The sequence below is a fragment of the Bombina bombina genome, chromosome 4, assembly GCF_027579735.1.
Source record: "Bombina bombina isolate aBomBom1 chromosome 4, aBomBom1.pri, whole genome shotgun sequence".
NCBI classification, from domain to species: domain Eukaryota; kingdom Metazoa; phylum Chordata; class Amphibia; order Anura; family Bombinatoridae; genus Bombina; species Bombina bombina.
In genome coordinates this window covers 73,212,067-73,227,075 of record NC_069502.1, presented here as the reverse complement: position 1 = coordinate 73,227,075, position 15,009 = coordinate 73,212,067, and the positions used below count along the sequence as shown (strand labels likewise).

General features: G+C 40.8%; 1 protein-coding gene across 5 annotated transcripts in view; it reads left to right on the top strand.

The window, feature by feature from the left end:
• Positions 1–14,721, top strand: part of PTK2B (protein tyrosine kinase 2 beta) — a 607,866-nt gene extending 593,145 nt beyond the window's left edge. For all 5 annotated transcript variants that reach the window (XM_053709509.1, XM_053709510.1, XM_053709513.1 and 2 more), the window contains one exon: positions 12,832–14,721. In XM_053709509.1, coding sequence (XP_053565484.1) covers positions 12,832–13,047 — 216 coding nt within the window. In that variant the 3' untranslated portion in view covers positions 13,048–14,721. The remainder of the gene's footprint in view (positions 1–12,831) is intronic.
• The last annotated feature ends 288 nt before the right edge of the window (positions 14,722–15,009 follow it).

The window sequence follows — 15,009 nt, the reverse complement described above, 5'->3', positions numbered from 1 at the left end:
CAGCACTATATAGCAGAATATAGTGCTGCCATCTTATGCCCTTCTTAAGGTATAACATTCTTGCTAAACTGCTGCCATATAGTGATGCAGACACGTGCACGCTCCTAAGCTTACCTTCCAACTTTTCAACAAAGAAAATTTGATAATAGAAGTAAATTAGTAAGTTGTTTAAAATTGTATGTTCTATCTAAATCAGAAAATAAATGATTTTACAGACTCTCTCTAGTGTAAATAAATCCTCTTTTAGTGGCCATATATGCCCCCTGGACTAATGTATAACATTGCCTGGTCAGTCAGTTTGGTTAGTCCAGAAATTATGCATTTATTTTTAATCAAAGTCAGGGTTCTTCAAACCACAGGTCGGGACCCATTATTGAGTTGCAACACCATGTACTGGGTCGCCACTTGTGTGTTTGTTGTAGGAGAGTGTGTGTGGTGTGTTGTAGGAGAGTGTGTGTGGTGTGTTGTAGGAGAGCGTGTGTGGTGTGTTGTAGGAGAGCGTGTGTGGTGTGTTGTAGGAGAGCGTTTGTGGTGTGTTGTAGGAGAGCGTTTGTGGTGTGTTGTAGGAGAGCGTGTGTGGTGTGTTGTAGGAGAGCGTGTGTGGTGTGTTGTAGGAGAGTGTGTGTGTTGTAGGAGAGTGTGTGTGTTGTAGGAGAGTGTGTGTGTTGTAGGAGAGTGCGTGTGGTGTAGGAGAGTGTGGTGTGGTGTAGGAGAGTGTGTGTGGTGTGTTGTAGGAGAGTGTGTGTGGTGTGTTGTAGGAGAGTGTGTGTGGTGTGTTGTAGGAGAGTGTGTGTGGTGTGTTGTAGGAGAGTGTGTGTGGTGTGTTGTAGGAGTGTGTGTGTGGTGTGTTGTAGGAGAGTGTGTGTGGTGTGTTGTAGGAGAGTGTGTGTGGTGTGTTGTAGGAGAGTGTGTGTGGTGTGTTGTAGGAGAGTGTGTGTGGTGTGTTGTAGGAGAGCGTGTGGTGTGTTGTAGGAGAGCGTGTGTGGTGTGTTGTAGGAGAGCGTGTGTGGTGTGTTGTAGGAGAGCGTGTGTTGTGTGTTGTAGGAGAGCGTGTGTGGTGTGTTGTAGGAGAGCGTGTGTGGTGTGTTGTAGGAGCGTGTGTGTGTTGTAGGAGAGTGTGTGTGTTGTAGGAGAGCATGTGTGGTGTGTTGTAGGTGAGTGTTTGTGTGTGTGTTGTATGAAAGTGCGTGTGTGTGTTGTAGGAGAGTGCGTGTGTGTTGTGTATGTTGTAGGAGAGTGCGTGTGTGGTGTGTGTGTTGTAGGAGAGTGTGTGTTTTGTAGGAGAGTGTGTGTGTTGTAGGAGATTGTGTGTGTTGTAGGAGAGTGTGTGTGTTGTAGGAGAGTGTGTGTGTTGTAGGAGAGTGTGTGTGTGTTGGAGAGTGTGTGTGTGTTGGAGAGTGTGTGTGTGTGTTGGAGAGTGTGTGTGTGTGTTGTATGAGAGTGCGTGTGTTGTATGAAAGTGCTTGTGGTGTGTGTGTTGTAGGAGAGTGTGTGTGTGTTGTAGGAGAGTGTGTGTGTGTGTGTTGTAGGAGAGTGTGTGTGTGTTGTAGGAGAGTGTGTGACGTGTGTGTTGTATGAGAGTGTGTGTGGTGTGTGTGTTGTATGAGAGTGTGTGTGTTGTATAAGAGGGTGTGTGTGTTGTATGAGAGTATGTGTGTGTTGTATGAGAGTATGTGTGTGTTGTATAAGAGTGCGTGTGGTGTGTGTGTTGTATGAGAGTGCGTGTGGTGTGTGTGTTATATGAGAGTGCGTGTATTGTATGAGAGTGCGTGTGTTGTATGAGAGTGCGTGTGTGTTGTATGAGAGTATGTGTGTGTTGTATAAGAGTGCGTGTGGTGTGTGTGTTGTATGAGAGTGTGTGTGGTGTGTGTGTTGTATGAGAGTGCATGTGGTGTGTGTGTTGTGTGAGAGTGCATGTGGTGTGTGTGTTGTATGAGAGCGTGTGTGGTGTGGGTGTTGTATGAGAGTATGTGTGGTGTGTGTGTTGTTTGAGAGGGCGTGTGTGTTGTATGAGAGGGCGTGTGTGTTGTATGAGAGTATGTGTGTGTTGTATAAGAGTGCGTGTGGTGTGTGTATTGTATAAGAATGTGTGTGGTGTGGGTGTTGTATGAGAGTGCGTGTGGTGTGGGTGTTGTATGAGAGTGTGTGTGTTGTATAAGAGGGTGTGTGTGTTGTATGAGAGTATGTGTGTGTTGTATAAGAGTATGTGTGTGTTGTATAAGAGTGCGTGTGGTGTGTGTGTTGTATGAGAGTGCGTGTGGTGTGTGTGTTATATGAGAGTGCGTGTATTGTATGAGAGTGCGTGTGTTGTATGAGAGTGCGTGTGTTGTATGAGAGTGCGTGTGTGTTGTATGAGAGTATGTGTGTGTTGTATAAGAGTGCGTGTGGTGTGTGTGTTGTATGAGAGTGTGTGTGGTGTGTGTGTTGTATGAGAGTGCATGTGGTGTGTGTGTTGTGTGAGAGTGCATGTGGTGTGTGTGTTGTATGAGAGCGTGTGTGGTGTGGGTGTTGTATGAGAGTGCGTGTGTTGTATGAGAGTATGTGTGGTGTGTGTGTTGTATGAGAGGGCGTGTGTGTTGTATGAGAGTGCGTGTGTGTTGTATGAGAGTATGTGTGTGTTGTATAAGAGTGCGTGTGGTGTGTGTATTTTGTAAGAGTGCGTGTGGTGTGTGTGTTGTATGAGAGTGCATGTGGTGTGTGTGTTGTATGAGAGTGCATGTGGTGTGTGTGTTGTATGAGAGTGCATGTGGTGTGTGCGTTGTATGAGAGTGCATGTGGTGTATGCGTTGTATGAGAGTGCGTGTGGTGTGTGCGTTGTATGAGAGTGCGTGTGGTGTGTGTTTTCTATAAGAGTGTGTGGTGTGTGTGTTGTATGTGTGGTGTGTGTGTTGTATGAGAATTTGTGTGGTGCGTGTGTTGTATGAGAGTGCGTGTGTTGTATGAGAGTGCGTGTGTGTTGTGTGAGAGTATGTGTGTGTTGTATGAGAGTGCATGTGGTGTATGCATTGTATGAGAGTGCGTGTGGTGTGTGCGTTGTATAAGAGTGTGTGGTGTGTGTTGTATGTGTGGTGTGTGTGTTGTATGAGAATTTGTGCGGTGCGTGTGTTGTATGAGAGTTTGTGTGGTGCGTGAGAGTGCATGCGTGTGTTGTATGAGAGTGCGTGTGGTGTGTGTGTTGTATGAGAGTGCATGTGGTGTATGCGTTGTATGAGAGTGCGTGTGGTGTATGCGTTGTATGAGAGTGCGTGTGGTGTGTGTGCGTTGTATGAGAGTGTGTGTGGTGTGTGTGTTGTATAAGAGTGTGTGGTGTGTGTTGTATGTGTGGTGTGTGTGTTGTATGAGAATTTGTGCGGTGCGTGTGTTGTATGAGAGTTTGTGTGGTGCGTGAGTGTGCATGTGTGTGTTGTATGAGAGTGCGTGTGGTGTGTGTGTTGTATGAGAGTGCATGTGGTGTATGCGTTGTATGAGAGTGCGTGTGGTGTATGCGTTGTATGAGAGTGCGTGTGGTGTGTGCGTTGTATGAGAGTGTGTGTGGTGTGTGTGTTGTATGTGTGGTGTGTGTGTTGTATGAGAATTTTGTGGTGCGTGTGTTGTATGAGAGTGCGTGTTGGTGCGTGAGAGTGCATGCGTGTGTTGTATGAGAGTGCGTGTGGTGTGTGTGTGTTGTATGAGAGTGTGCGTGGTGTGTGTGTGTTGTATGAGAGTGTGTGTGGTGTGTGTTATCTCAAGTTTGACTACAGTAAATAAGTATGCACAAATTTAATTTACTTTGCCAAAAAATTGCAGCTACCTTGTATATTACTTCAGAATTTTTCGGACCAAGCATAAAAATAGGGTCGAAATGGTATGTGGTATCGTAGTATTGGGGCTTGTGAGAAAAAGTTTGAAGAACCCTAAGCGATACAGATAAATCACAGTGCAGTAGCTTATAAGCAGCTGGCATTTCTTAACCACAAATAATTCATTCATACCCCCCAGCAATGGAAATCACTTTAAGGAAAGGTTCAACTTGTGGTATAAGTATCTGTGCTGTTGGTGTATACTGAGAGCAATACCCCTAAGGCCCTGTCAAGCAGTAGTTTTGGCAAGGTCTAAAAGGTACATAACATCCAGATGCTAAATAACTTGAAAATACTGACAAGAAAATATCACCTGAGCATCTCTATGTAAAAAAAAGGAAACTATTTTACCTCAAAATTTCTTCAGCTCATCAGAGTGTTTTGTGAAGTTATCCTAAAAAAAAAAAACAGCCACTTTGCTTTACTGTGATCTCATGGGATTTTACTAAAATCTAGCTAAATTTCATAGAACAGTTCGGTCCACGGCTTTATTCCTTACTGTTGGGAAATACAACAACTGGCCACCAGGAGGAGGCAAAGACACCTCAGTCAAAGGCTTAAATATCCCTCCCACTTCCTCATTACCCCAGTTATTCTTTGCCTTTCGTCACATTAGGAGGTGGCAGAGAAGTGTCAGAAGATTCGGAGAGTCCTGAAAAAGGGTATCTGCCCTTCGAGATAGAACTGGAGTTTTAAGTAGTCATGTCAACCTCTCAGTGATAGTATTGATGAAAGTTAGAGTCTGGAGATGCAGGGAAAGTTTTTCTGCGAAACCATACAGACTACTGCTAACAGCTCCTAAGCAATCAGTGTTGATGAGTTTCACTGCCTGCTTTCTCTCACTCAACTCCATGTCAGGAGCGCTACTATAGGACTGTCACACTTGAGAGACTGTGTTCTGTTCCACAGCATGGATCCTGGAGGTAAGATTGTTTCAATTTTTACACATAAAATGCTATAACAGGGTCACAGTGTGGATCCCTTATACTTTGATAGGATCCAGGGTTAATATCCTCTGAAGGGGGTTTATTGAACAGTTGGGGTTAATTAATCAGTGTATTAATTATTTACATGCTGCTTTGTGTGATTTTGTTTCCTGGCCTAATAGACTGTGTTTTTGGCTGGAACAAACAGGTTTCACTTATAAAATTCACTTTCGTTTTTGAAAGTGTTGCACAGCTCCTATTACTTGCTGTACTTGTAATAACAGGAAGAAGAACCTATGATACCTAAATTAGACAGAGTTTACGAAGACAGGAAAGTTCCTTTGACTTTTCCTGTGCCGGTTAAGATGGCGAACATTATTAAGAACGAATGGGAAAGAATTAGTTCTTCCTTTTCCCCCTCGTCTACTTTTAAAAAGTTGTTCCCAGTCCCGGACTCTCACCTGGATTTATGGGGCTCCATTCCTAAAGTGGATGATGCTATCTCTACACTTGCTAAATGTACTACTATACCTCTTGAGGATAGTTCTTCATTCAGAGCCGATGGATAAGAAAATGGAAACCTTTCTGAGAAATATGTTTCAACATACAGGATTTTTGTTTCAACCGCTGGCTGCAGTTGCCGAGGTTGCCGGAGTGGCTACCTACTGGTGCGACTCATTGTCGGAACTCATTGAGGTGGAGTCTCCCCTTGAGGATATTCAAGACAGAATTAAAGCTCTGAGAATTACTAATTCTTTTATCTGTGATGCGGTCCTAGCCTGCCGGGCACTCTGGTTGAAGTCTTGGTCTGCGGATATGACTTCTCAGTCCAGACTCCTTTCTCTTCCCTTCAAGGGATAGATTTTATTTGGTCCAGGCCTAGACTCCATTATTTCTATGGTTACCGGAAGCAAGGGTGCCTTCCTACCACAAGATAAGAAGAACAAGTCTAAGGGACGACAATCTTCTAATTTTCGTTCCTTTCGTTTTGACATCCCAACCACAACAATCCTCCTCCAAGCCAGAGCAACCCAAGAGTACTTGGAAGCCGGCTCAGTCCTGGAATAAATCTAAACAAAATAAGAAGCCCTCCGAAGACAAGTCTGTATGAACAGGTGGGCCCCGATCCGAGATCGGATCGTGTAGGGGGCAGACTCTCTCCTTTTTCAGACTCCTGGTTCAAGGACCTACAGAATCTGTGGGTACTGGAGGTGGTATCTCAGAGATGTATAGTAAAGCTGGTGCTGCTGCAGGAAACGTCCGTCGGGTAAGAGGGAAACAGACCCACTCCGTATAGGGGAGAGTATGGAGCCAGCCCAAAAAAACGGTGGACAGCCGCAAAAAGGTACAAGACAAAACAGGCGGCTACTGAGATACTGAAAGAAGGTACTTTATTCCAGTTAAAAAGTAGACATGAAGCAAAAAAGGTAAATATGACACAACAAGCCAGGGAGGGAACAGCAGACTTACATGTTTCGCGCTGGCTAGCGCTTAATCATAGAAGCTGTTAGACAAGTGAAACCTGCTGTGGCTTTTAAAGGGACAATACACCAATCAAAACACCTAGTATCAAAATTAGAACAAAACAGGTGTTGCATGAATAAATTATTTCAAAATATATGTCCCTTAAAGGAGCCACAGATCAGATAAGAATAAAAACATAATAATGGAAAAACTTGTGAAGATAAGCAATCCTACGGAAAACACCCGTATATTAGAAGCTAACAGTATATTATGTACACTTATGTGGTATTTATCACATGTATGTAAATTCCAAGAAAAGCACCATATACAGTGATAACAAATTATTGATAAAACAAAACTAGATATAACAACAGAATATAGCATATACATTTCCCATATGATTTTTCAAAAAAGGAAAAAAGGAAAAAAAGAGAACAAGGATAAAGCAGGAAAAAGCAGGAAAAAATCTCTTAATGATTTAAAAAAACCTCTAAATAATCCATTATAATTTTCCTAATAATCTAGAGAAGGGAATGCTGCCAAACACTTAAAGTAATATTAGTTTTACAAAAACCAAAAAATTCCAAACTCCAAAAAATTGGTAATCTAGAACTATTACGTAATTGAAAATCATTAATATAATAATGTAATATACGATGATATGTAATACATGCACAAAAAATCTTTTGGAATTATGAAATTAATGGAATAAGCAAAAAAAGAGTAAAATAGAAGTGGAATTGAAAAAATGTATGTTAGTGGATATGGAGAATTATACTAATATGAAGATATATGTACTGACATCCATTAACCAAAAACACCTTGTAACAACTTATGGATCTAGTCCACAAAGTATCTCATATCCCACTCTAAATTCATACCTAAAGGTGACCTGGTTTTTAACTTGTAAATCCAGTATAATAACTCTTTTTTTTATCTAAAATCTTACATATATCACCCCCCCGGTACGGGGTTGTGGCTATATCTATGATCTTGATTTTTAACTTTGGTTTGTTTATAAAATGAAATAAATTAAAATGCTTGGCAACCGCTGAGTCCTTATTGTAATTTTTGATGTCCCTAAGGTGCTCTCTTGCTAGATCTCTAAGGGTTCTGCTCGACTGGCCTACATATTGTATTCCACAAAGCTGGCAATCTAAAAGGTAAACTATATAGTCTGTGAGGCATGTAGCATGGAAATTAATTTCAAAGGAATCACCAGTAACCTTACTTGAAAAACTTTTGGTGGTCCATATTTTCACAAGTTAAGCAATTGGACAAGTGGGCCCTAAAATTACCTATGCCTCTAAGCCAATTACTGTTTGATTGAGTATTAGATTTAACTAAACTTGGTGATAACTTAGTGGCTAATGTAGGAGGTTTCCTAGCAACAAATCTACAGTCTTTTTTATGTATGGCTGCAGAATCTCATCACCCTTAAGTATGTGTAAATGTTTTCTGATGATTGCACATATAGATTTATACTCAGGAGAAAACTGTGTGGAGAATACAACACTACGGTCATCCAAGAATTCTCTACCTTTTCTTTTATCTTTTCTAACACTGATGTCATGGCTATGAGAAGTTGTATTAGTCAGATTACCGCTGGTAGTAGTATTATCTGACTTTGAGGGTTGTTCTGCAGTATTGGGTTTCCAATCCCTGATCTCTGCAAATGTTTTAAATAAATCCTTGTTGTTGTACCCCCTGGCTTCCAATCTAGTAATAAGCTCCCTACCACATTCATTATAATTATCTGTAGTGCTGGCATTACGTCTAAGCCTAATAAATTGGCTTCTTGGGATGGATTTCACTAAATGTGGGGGATGACATGATGTAGCATGGAGGATTGTGTTACCGGCTGTCTTTTTTCTATATGTAGTAGATACAATTCTATGACTAAGATTGTCACCATGTAGACTCAAATCCAAAAAATTCACACTATCATGGTGTAATGCACCTGTGAATCTTAAGTTAACGTCATTAGTGTTTAGAATTGTAAGAAAATCATCAAAAGGAAAATCCTCTTTGACAATAAAAATGAGATCTATATACCTCATGTACAGAAGGATGCCGGACCCAAAAGGTTCCCCTATATCATAGATATGTTGGAGTTCCCACTTACCCACAAACAAATTTGCATATGAGGGGGCAAATTTTGCCCCCATAGCTGTTCCTTGACATTGTAAATAGAACATAGAGTCAAAAACAAAATAATTGTGGGTAAGCAGGAACTCCACAACCTCAACAATGAACTGTTTTACCTCATTCTTAAAAGAAGTATTCCTAGCTAGGAAGAACTCCAAGGCCCAACACCCCTGCACATGAGGTATAGATGAATATAAAGAAGTGGCATCTACAGTGATCCACTTATATCCAGCCTGCCAATCAAAATTGTTTAGCACATCTAATAAATGTCCTGAGTCCCTAGTATAGCTGTAAAGATTACTTACTAGTGGTTTCAGGATACTGTCAATCCATTCAGACATAGGCTCCAAAAGGGAGCCTATGCCTGAAATGATTGGACGTCCTGGTGGAGAAAGAAGACTCTTGTGAGTCTTTGGGAGATAATGAAAGATAGGGATTATAGGGTGTGCAGGTATCTCAGAGATACAAGATAGGCTTCAAATGTCATCCGCCAATGGGCATATTCCTTCTATCGAATCTGTCTACCAGACCAGAAAAGTGGGATACCTTTCTAGGGTGCGTTCGGGATCTATCATCCTTAGGAGTTGTTGTCCCGGTGCCAATCGAAGAAAGAGGGTTGGGGTTTTATTCAAACCTTTTCGTGGTCCCAAAGAAGGAGGGAACTTTCCGCCCAATTCTGGACCTAAAGTGCTTAAACAAATTTCTCATTGTCCCTTCCTTCAAGATGGAGACAAAAAGGTCCATCCTTCCTTTGATTCAAAAAGGCCAGTTTATGACCAGTATATATCTAAAGGACGCTTACCTTTGTGTTCCAATCCACAGGGAACACTTTAAGTTCCTGAGGTTTGCATTCCTGGACCAGCACTTCCAGTTCATTGCCCTTCTGTTTGGCCTAGCTACTGCTCCAAGAGTCTTTACAAAGGTTCTGGGGGCTCTTCTAGCTGTTGCCAGAACTCAGGGTATTGCAGTAGCCCAATACTTGAACGATATTCTGGTGCAAGCACCATACTTTCATCTTCTTTGATCACATGGATGGAAGGTAAATTTGGAAAAGAGTTCTCTTATTCCAAGTACCAGGGTGGAATTCCTGGGTACTATAATAGACTCCATATCCATGAGGATATTTCTAACAGACCAGAGACGGTGCAAGCTAACTTCGGCATGTCTTGCCCTCCGGACCTCCTTGAGTCCCTCTGTGGTTCAGTTTATGGAGGTGATTGGTCTCATGGTGTCCTGCATGTACCTCATTCCTTTTGCCATGTTTCGTCTCAGACCTTTACAACTGTGCTTGATGAGGAAGTGGAACGGCAATCATTCAGATCTGTCTCAACAGATTGTATTAGACAGCCGGTCGAGAGAATCACTCTCTTGGTGGGTCTGTCCAGATCATCTGTCCCAAGGGAAATGCTTCTTAAGACCATACTGGGAGATTGTGATTACGGACGCATGCCTATCCGGATGGGGAGCTGTTTGGGGTGCCAGGAAGGCACAGGGGTTGTGGACTCAGAAGTCCTCCCCCCGATCAATATTTTGGAACTACGGGCAATCTTCAAGGCCTTGAAGGCTTGGCCACTTCTGGGTTCCTCCCAGTTTATCATATTCCTATCAGACAATATAACCCCAGTGGCTTACATCAACCATCAGGGGGAACGAGAAGTTCCTTGGCTATGAAGGAAGTATCTGGAATGGGTGGAGGCCCACAGCTGTTTGCTGTCAGCGATCCACATTCCGGGTGTGGACAACTGGGAGGCGGATTTTCTCAGCAGGCAATCCTTTCATCCAGGGGAATGGTCTCTCCATCCCGAGGTGTTTGCAGAGATATGCAGCAAGTGGGGGACGCAGGAGATAGATCTCATAGTGTCCCGTCTCAATACCAAGCTACCCAGGTACGGGTCAAGGTCGAGGGATCCCCAAGCGGATCTAATAGATGCACTAGCAGTGCCCTGGAGGTTCAAACTCATATATCTTTTTCCTCTATTACCGCTTCTTCCTCAAATGGTGGCCCGCATCAAGCAGGAGCAGGTATCAGCAATCCTGATTGCTCCGTCATGGCCGCAAAGGACGTGATTCACGGATCTAGTGGGGATGTCCTCATCTCCTCTGTGGAAGTTACCTTGTCGCAGAGACCAGCTGATACAAGGTCCATTTGTTCATCAATATCTAGATTCTCTAAGGCTGACTGCGTGAAGATTGAATGCTAAGTCTTAGCCAAGATAGGTTTCTCTGAGAGTGTCATTGATACTCTTATTCAAGCTCGTAAACCAGTTACTCAAAGTATGTACCACAAGGTGTGGAGGACCTACTTATTCTGGTTGGAAGAACATGGTTTTTCCTGACACAGAGTTAGGGTTGCCAGGATCTTATCTTTTCTCCAGGGTAGGCTGGCGAAGGGCCTTTCTGCTAGTTCCCTGAGGGGACAGATTTTGGCCCTGTCGATTTTATTGCACAAAAGACTAGCTGAGCTTCCAGACGTGCAGTCCTTTGTTAAAGCTCTGATTGGGATCAGACCTGTGTTTAGATCAGGGGCTCCTCCTTGGAGCCTAAATCTTGTTCTTCAGGTTTTGCAACAGATTCCGTTTGAGCCTCTGCATTTCGTTGATGTTAAATTGTTATATTGGAAGGTTCTCTTTTTATTGGCTATCGCCTCTGCGCGCAGAAATTCTGAGATCTCTGCTTTGCAATGTGAGCCCCTTATCTATTTTTTTATGCAGATAAGGCAGTTTTACTTACTGAATTAGGTTTTCGTCCTAAGGTTGTGTCAGATCGCAACATCAATCAGGAGATTGTGGTTCCTTCCTTGTGTCCTAAACCTTCTTCATCGAAGAAATGCTTACTTCACAATTTGGATGTGGTTAGCGCCTTGAAGCTCTATCTTCAGACTACTATGGAGTTTAGACAATCTTCCTCTTTGTTGTCTATTTGGGGAAGCATGAGGGGCAGAAGGCTACTTCGACTTCCTTATCTTTTTGGTTAAGAAGTGTCATCCGCTTAGCTTACGAGACAGCGGGACATCATCCTCCTGAGAGGATAACGGCTCATTCCACTAGAGCAGTGGCTTCCTCTTGGGCCTTTAAGAACGAGGCCTCTCTGAATCAGATTTGTAGGGCGGCTACGTGGTCCTCCTTACGTGTGGCTACCTGGTCCTCCTTACATGCTTTTTCAAAATTTTACAAGTTTGATGTTTTTGCTTCAGCTGAAGTAGCTTTCGGGAGAAAAGTTTTGCTGGCTGTGGTGCCCTCAGAATAGGGTCCGCATCTTCCTTTTTGTTCCCTCCCGTTATTAATTCAGTGTCCTCTGGAGCTTGGGTATAGTTTTCCCAACTGTAAGGAATGAAGCTGTGGACTCTCCCTATCTTAGGAAGGAAAAAATAATTGATGCTTACCAGATAAATTCCTTTCCTTCTGGATAGGGAGAGTCCATGGCTCCCGCCCGTTTTTTTCTTGTCTATAGGCGGTCCCCTATTATTTATTTTATGTTTTGGGCACCATTTATACCCAATGTTTCTCCTACTTTTCCTTCTTCCCTCGGCAGAATGACTGGGGTAATGAGGAAGTGGGAGGGATATTTAAGCCTTTGGCTGGAGTTTCTTTGCCTCCTCCTGGTGGCCAGGTGTTGTATTTCCCAAAGGTAAGGAATGAAGCCGTGGACTCTCCCTATCCAGAAGGAAAGGAATTTATCTGGTAAGCATAAATTATGTTTTTGAGGTAAAATATCTTCCTTTTATACAAAGATGTTCAGGTGATATCTGCTGGTCAGCTTTTTACAGCTATTCTAGATTACTTTCATGTGCTTCAACATTTAGTATAATGCCCTTTAAATATGAATGCTGTCCTATGATGATACTGGCATTTCCAACTCTTTTATATCATTCTCCTTAGTTTATGTACATAAAAAAAACAAAATAACACAAGGTATATAGATCTCCACTCACATGACATTGCCTGTCATTTTGTGGTCTATGTTTATCTAATAATTGGGTGGAATAACAAAAGTCATGGTGACTTCTGCACATGCTTTAAGAAGTGTTATGAGCAACAGGCCCCTTTGAACCAAAATAAAAAAGTAAGTCAATCCAATCATCAAAGAAGAAAGAAAACTATCTGGTGCACAACTAACTTAAAACATAACTTTTATTAGCATCATTTGAAATATTTATATCTATGTATTGACAGTAGTTGGCCAAGACACATAAACAATAAGCTGAACTCAAACAAACAAATTAACTACAAATGTAACAATGGATGTTGTTGAGTGTTTTTAAACAAACTCCAATATGGCACAGCACTTTGGGCTGCAGCGACCAAGGTGCCCACAAGGGAAACTTTGGTTCGATTTTTCTATAGACTATACTAAAGAACAACTAGTTTATTAACAATGCATTACTAATAACTGTGTGTTCATCTTGGACGTACCTCTTAGATTTGTAATGATGCCTTCTCTTTCTCCTTGGACAGATTGAAGGCACACAAAAACTGCTAAGCAAAGACCTTGCTGAGCTGATCAGTAAGATGAGAATGGCGCAGCAGAATGCTGTGACGTCGCTGAGCGAGGAGTGCAAGAAGCAAATGCTAACTGCCTCGCATACCCTAGCAGTGGATGCCAAAAACTTGCTGGATGCAGTTGACCAGGCTAAAGTCAGAGCTAATATTGCTAAGATTGCTCTGGAGTGACATTTCATAGACAAGGGACAAGTGATCTCTGCCAGACGAGTCTTCTTATTCAACTACATTTCCACAGTATTTGTTACTGGTGAATTGGTTTTGTCCATTTGTATTTATAGCCGTAGCTGCTACTTTCGTAAAACTACGAACATTGCATGTTAAATGGGAGATCACAATAGTTCGCCTCCACTCTGAAGCTGTCTTCGCATACGATAAACTGAATTTCGGATACGTTCTCATGCAGCCGCTGAAGATTTGGTCTTTAGAGATGAGCTACAAAAATGTAGTTATATAGGACATGTTGGGAGTTGTATTTATTTTGCAAATGTATTGCAAATAATGTTCTTTAATTCTGAGATTTTACTACGGCTCAGTGAAAGGAATTTTATTTTTGTACCTTAGCTACCAGATGCTATTTAATATGATTTCATTAGTAATGAATATGTTCAACGTACAAGTTCAACTCTTTTATTTTTAACTAAAAATATTTTAAGAGAGCAATTACCCATTCAATTTTTAGAGGACAAATGACATTCAGAAAAACAGAAAATACTGAATTTGTGTCCTATTCATGTGGTCTTACTAAAATAAATATACATTTTACATTGTATGTAAGTTGTTTTAATGCATACATACATTAAAATAAACATCTAGGGTAATTAGTATATTTTGGTTTTAATTTGATAATATAAAATGTGGGTTTCTATAACAACGTGCTGTGGCGCAAATGATTCATGCCTCTAGCCCTTGATTGATATAAAAGTTTTAACAATATTGAAAACCTTAGTTGCTCTGCACTCTTTGTCTTAGCAATTTGTAGTTTTTAATCCAGCCTTTGATATAGCCTTTCATTTTTATCGTTAAAATCAAACTATTGTTATATAAAGACCTTTCTATTGGATTATCGCTTGCACAATAATTCAAGGTTCGTATTAACAAAGAAAACTACAGATTTGTTTTTCTAAATTGGGCAAATTTCTACCACATTACTTTCTAATACAATTGTTACTAGGAAAAGAACACAATAAATGACTCTTGCCTTTTGCTATATTCTCTTTATTAAATAATATAAATCAATATGTCATTTTTCTGTTGCCAACATAATAAAGCATTATGGGTAAATGTAGCTTTCTTCATGAGATTTGCCAAGAGGTAGAGGTCTGAATGGGTTTATGTTTAAATGTGTTTTCCCCCCACAGCATGATGACAGTCACAATAGTGACACGTCTCATTGTGTGCTCTTTTCAACATTTTACAGCTATGGCCTGTTATTGGTTTTTTGTTACCTTTTGTTGTTTGTTTACAATTTTTTTCTGTCTCTCCACTAGGTAATGATTTGGGTTAAATGACAAACTTTTAAATTGGTCTATACGATAAAAAAGTGACTGTTTATTATATCACAAATATAGTGAGCAGCTGGATATTTTACAGTGTTGAATAAAAGTCAGTAGTGATCAATCAAGATAAATTTTAGCATCAAAACACAGATCTTTCACTTAATAATTGACTATTTTAGCATGTAAATGTGATATGTCTATGTAAAATTCTACTTTTGTATATACCAGAAATTTGTAAATGTGGCTAATGTGATTACAAAGTAATTATCAACTTTAGGTTGTTAACAGGCATTTGTTTCTTCAGAATTTCTAAATAAAACTATCACTTTTTGTGATTTTCAAAATATCATGGGGTACTGCTCAATTTAGGATTCCTTGTTAAGGGTAATACATAATATGCTTCAAAGAGAATTATAAAAATAGTAGATAAGTATTAGGATAAGTATTTGTTGTAATATCACAGTGTTATAGTTTTGTAGAATTAAAATCACCAGTTCTGGTCTAGACCCAGAGATGTTATGATATATTTATTTACAGAAAAAAAAGTATTTTTTCTTTCTGATTTAGGGTGAATACTATTTAGTCCAAGTTATCCAAAGTCAAAATACTTCCGTTTTGTTAGTATCACAGATAA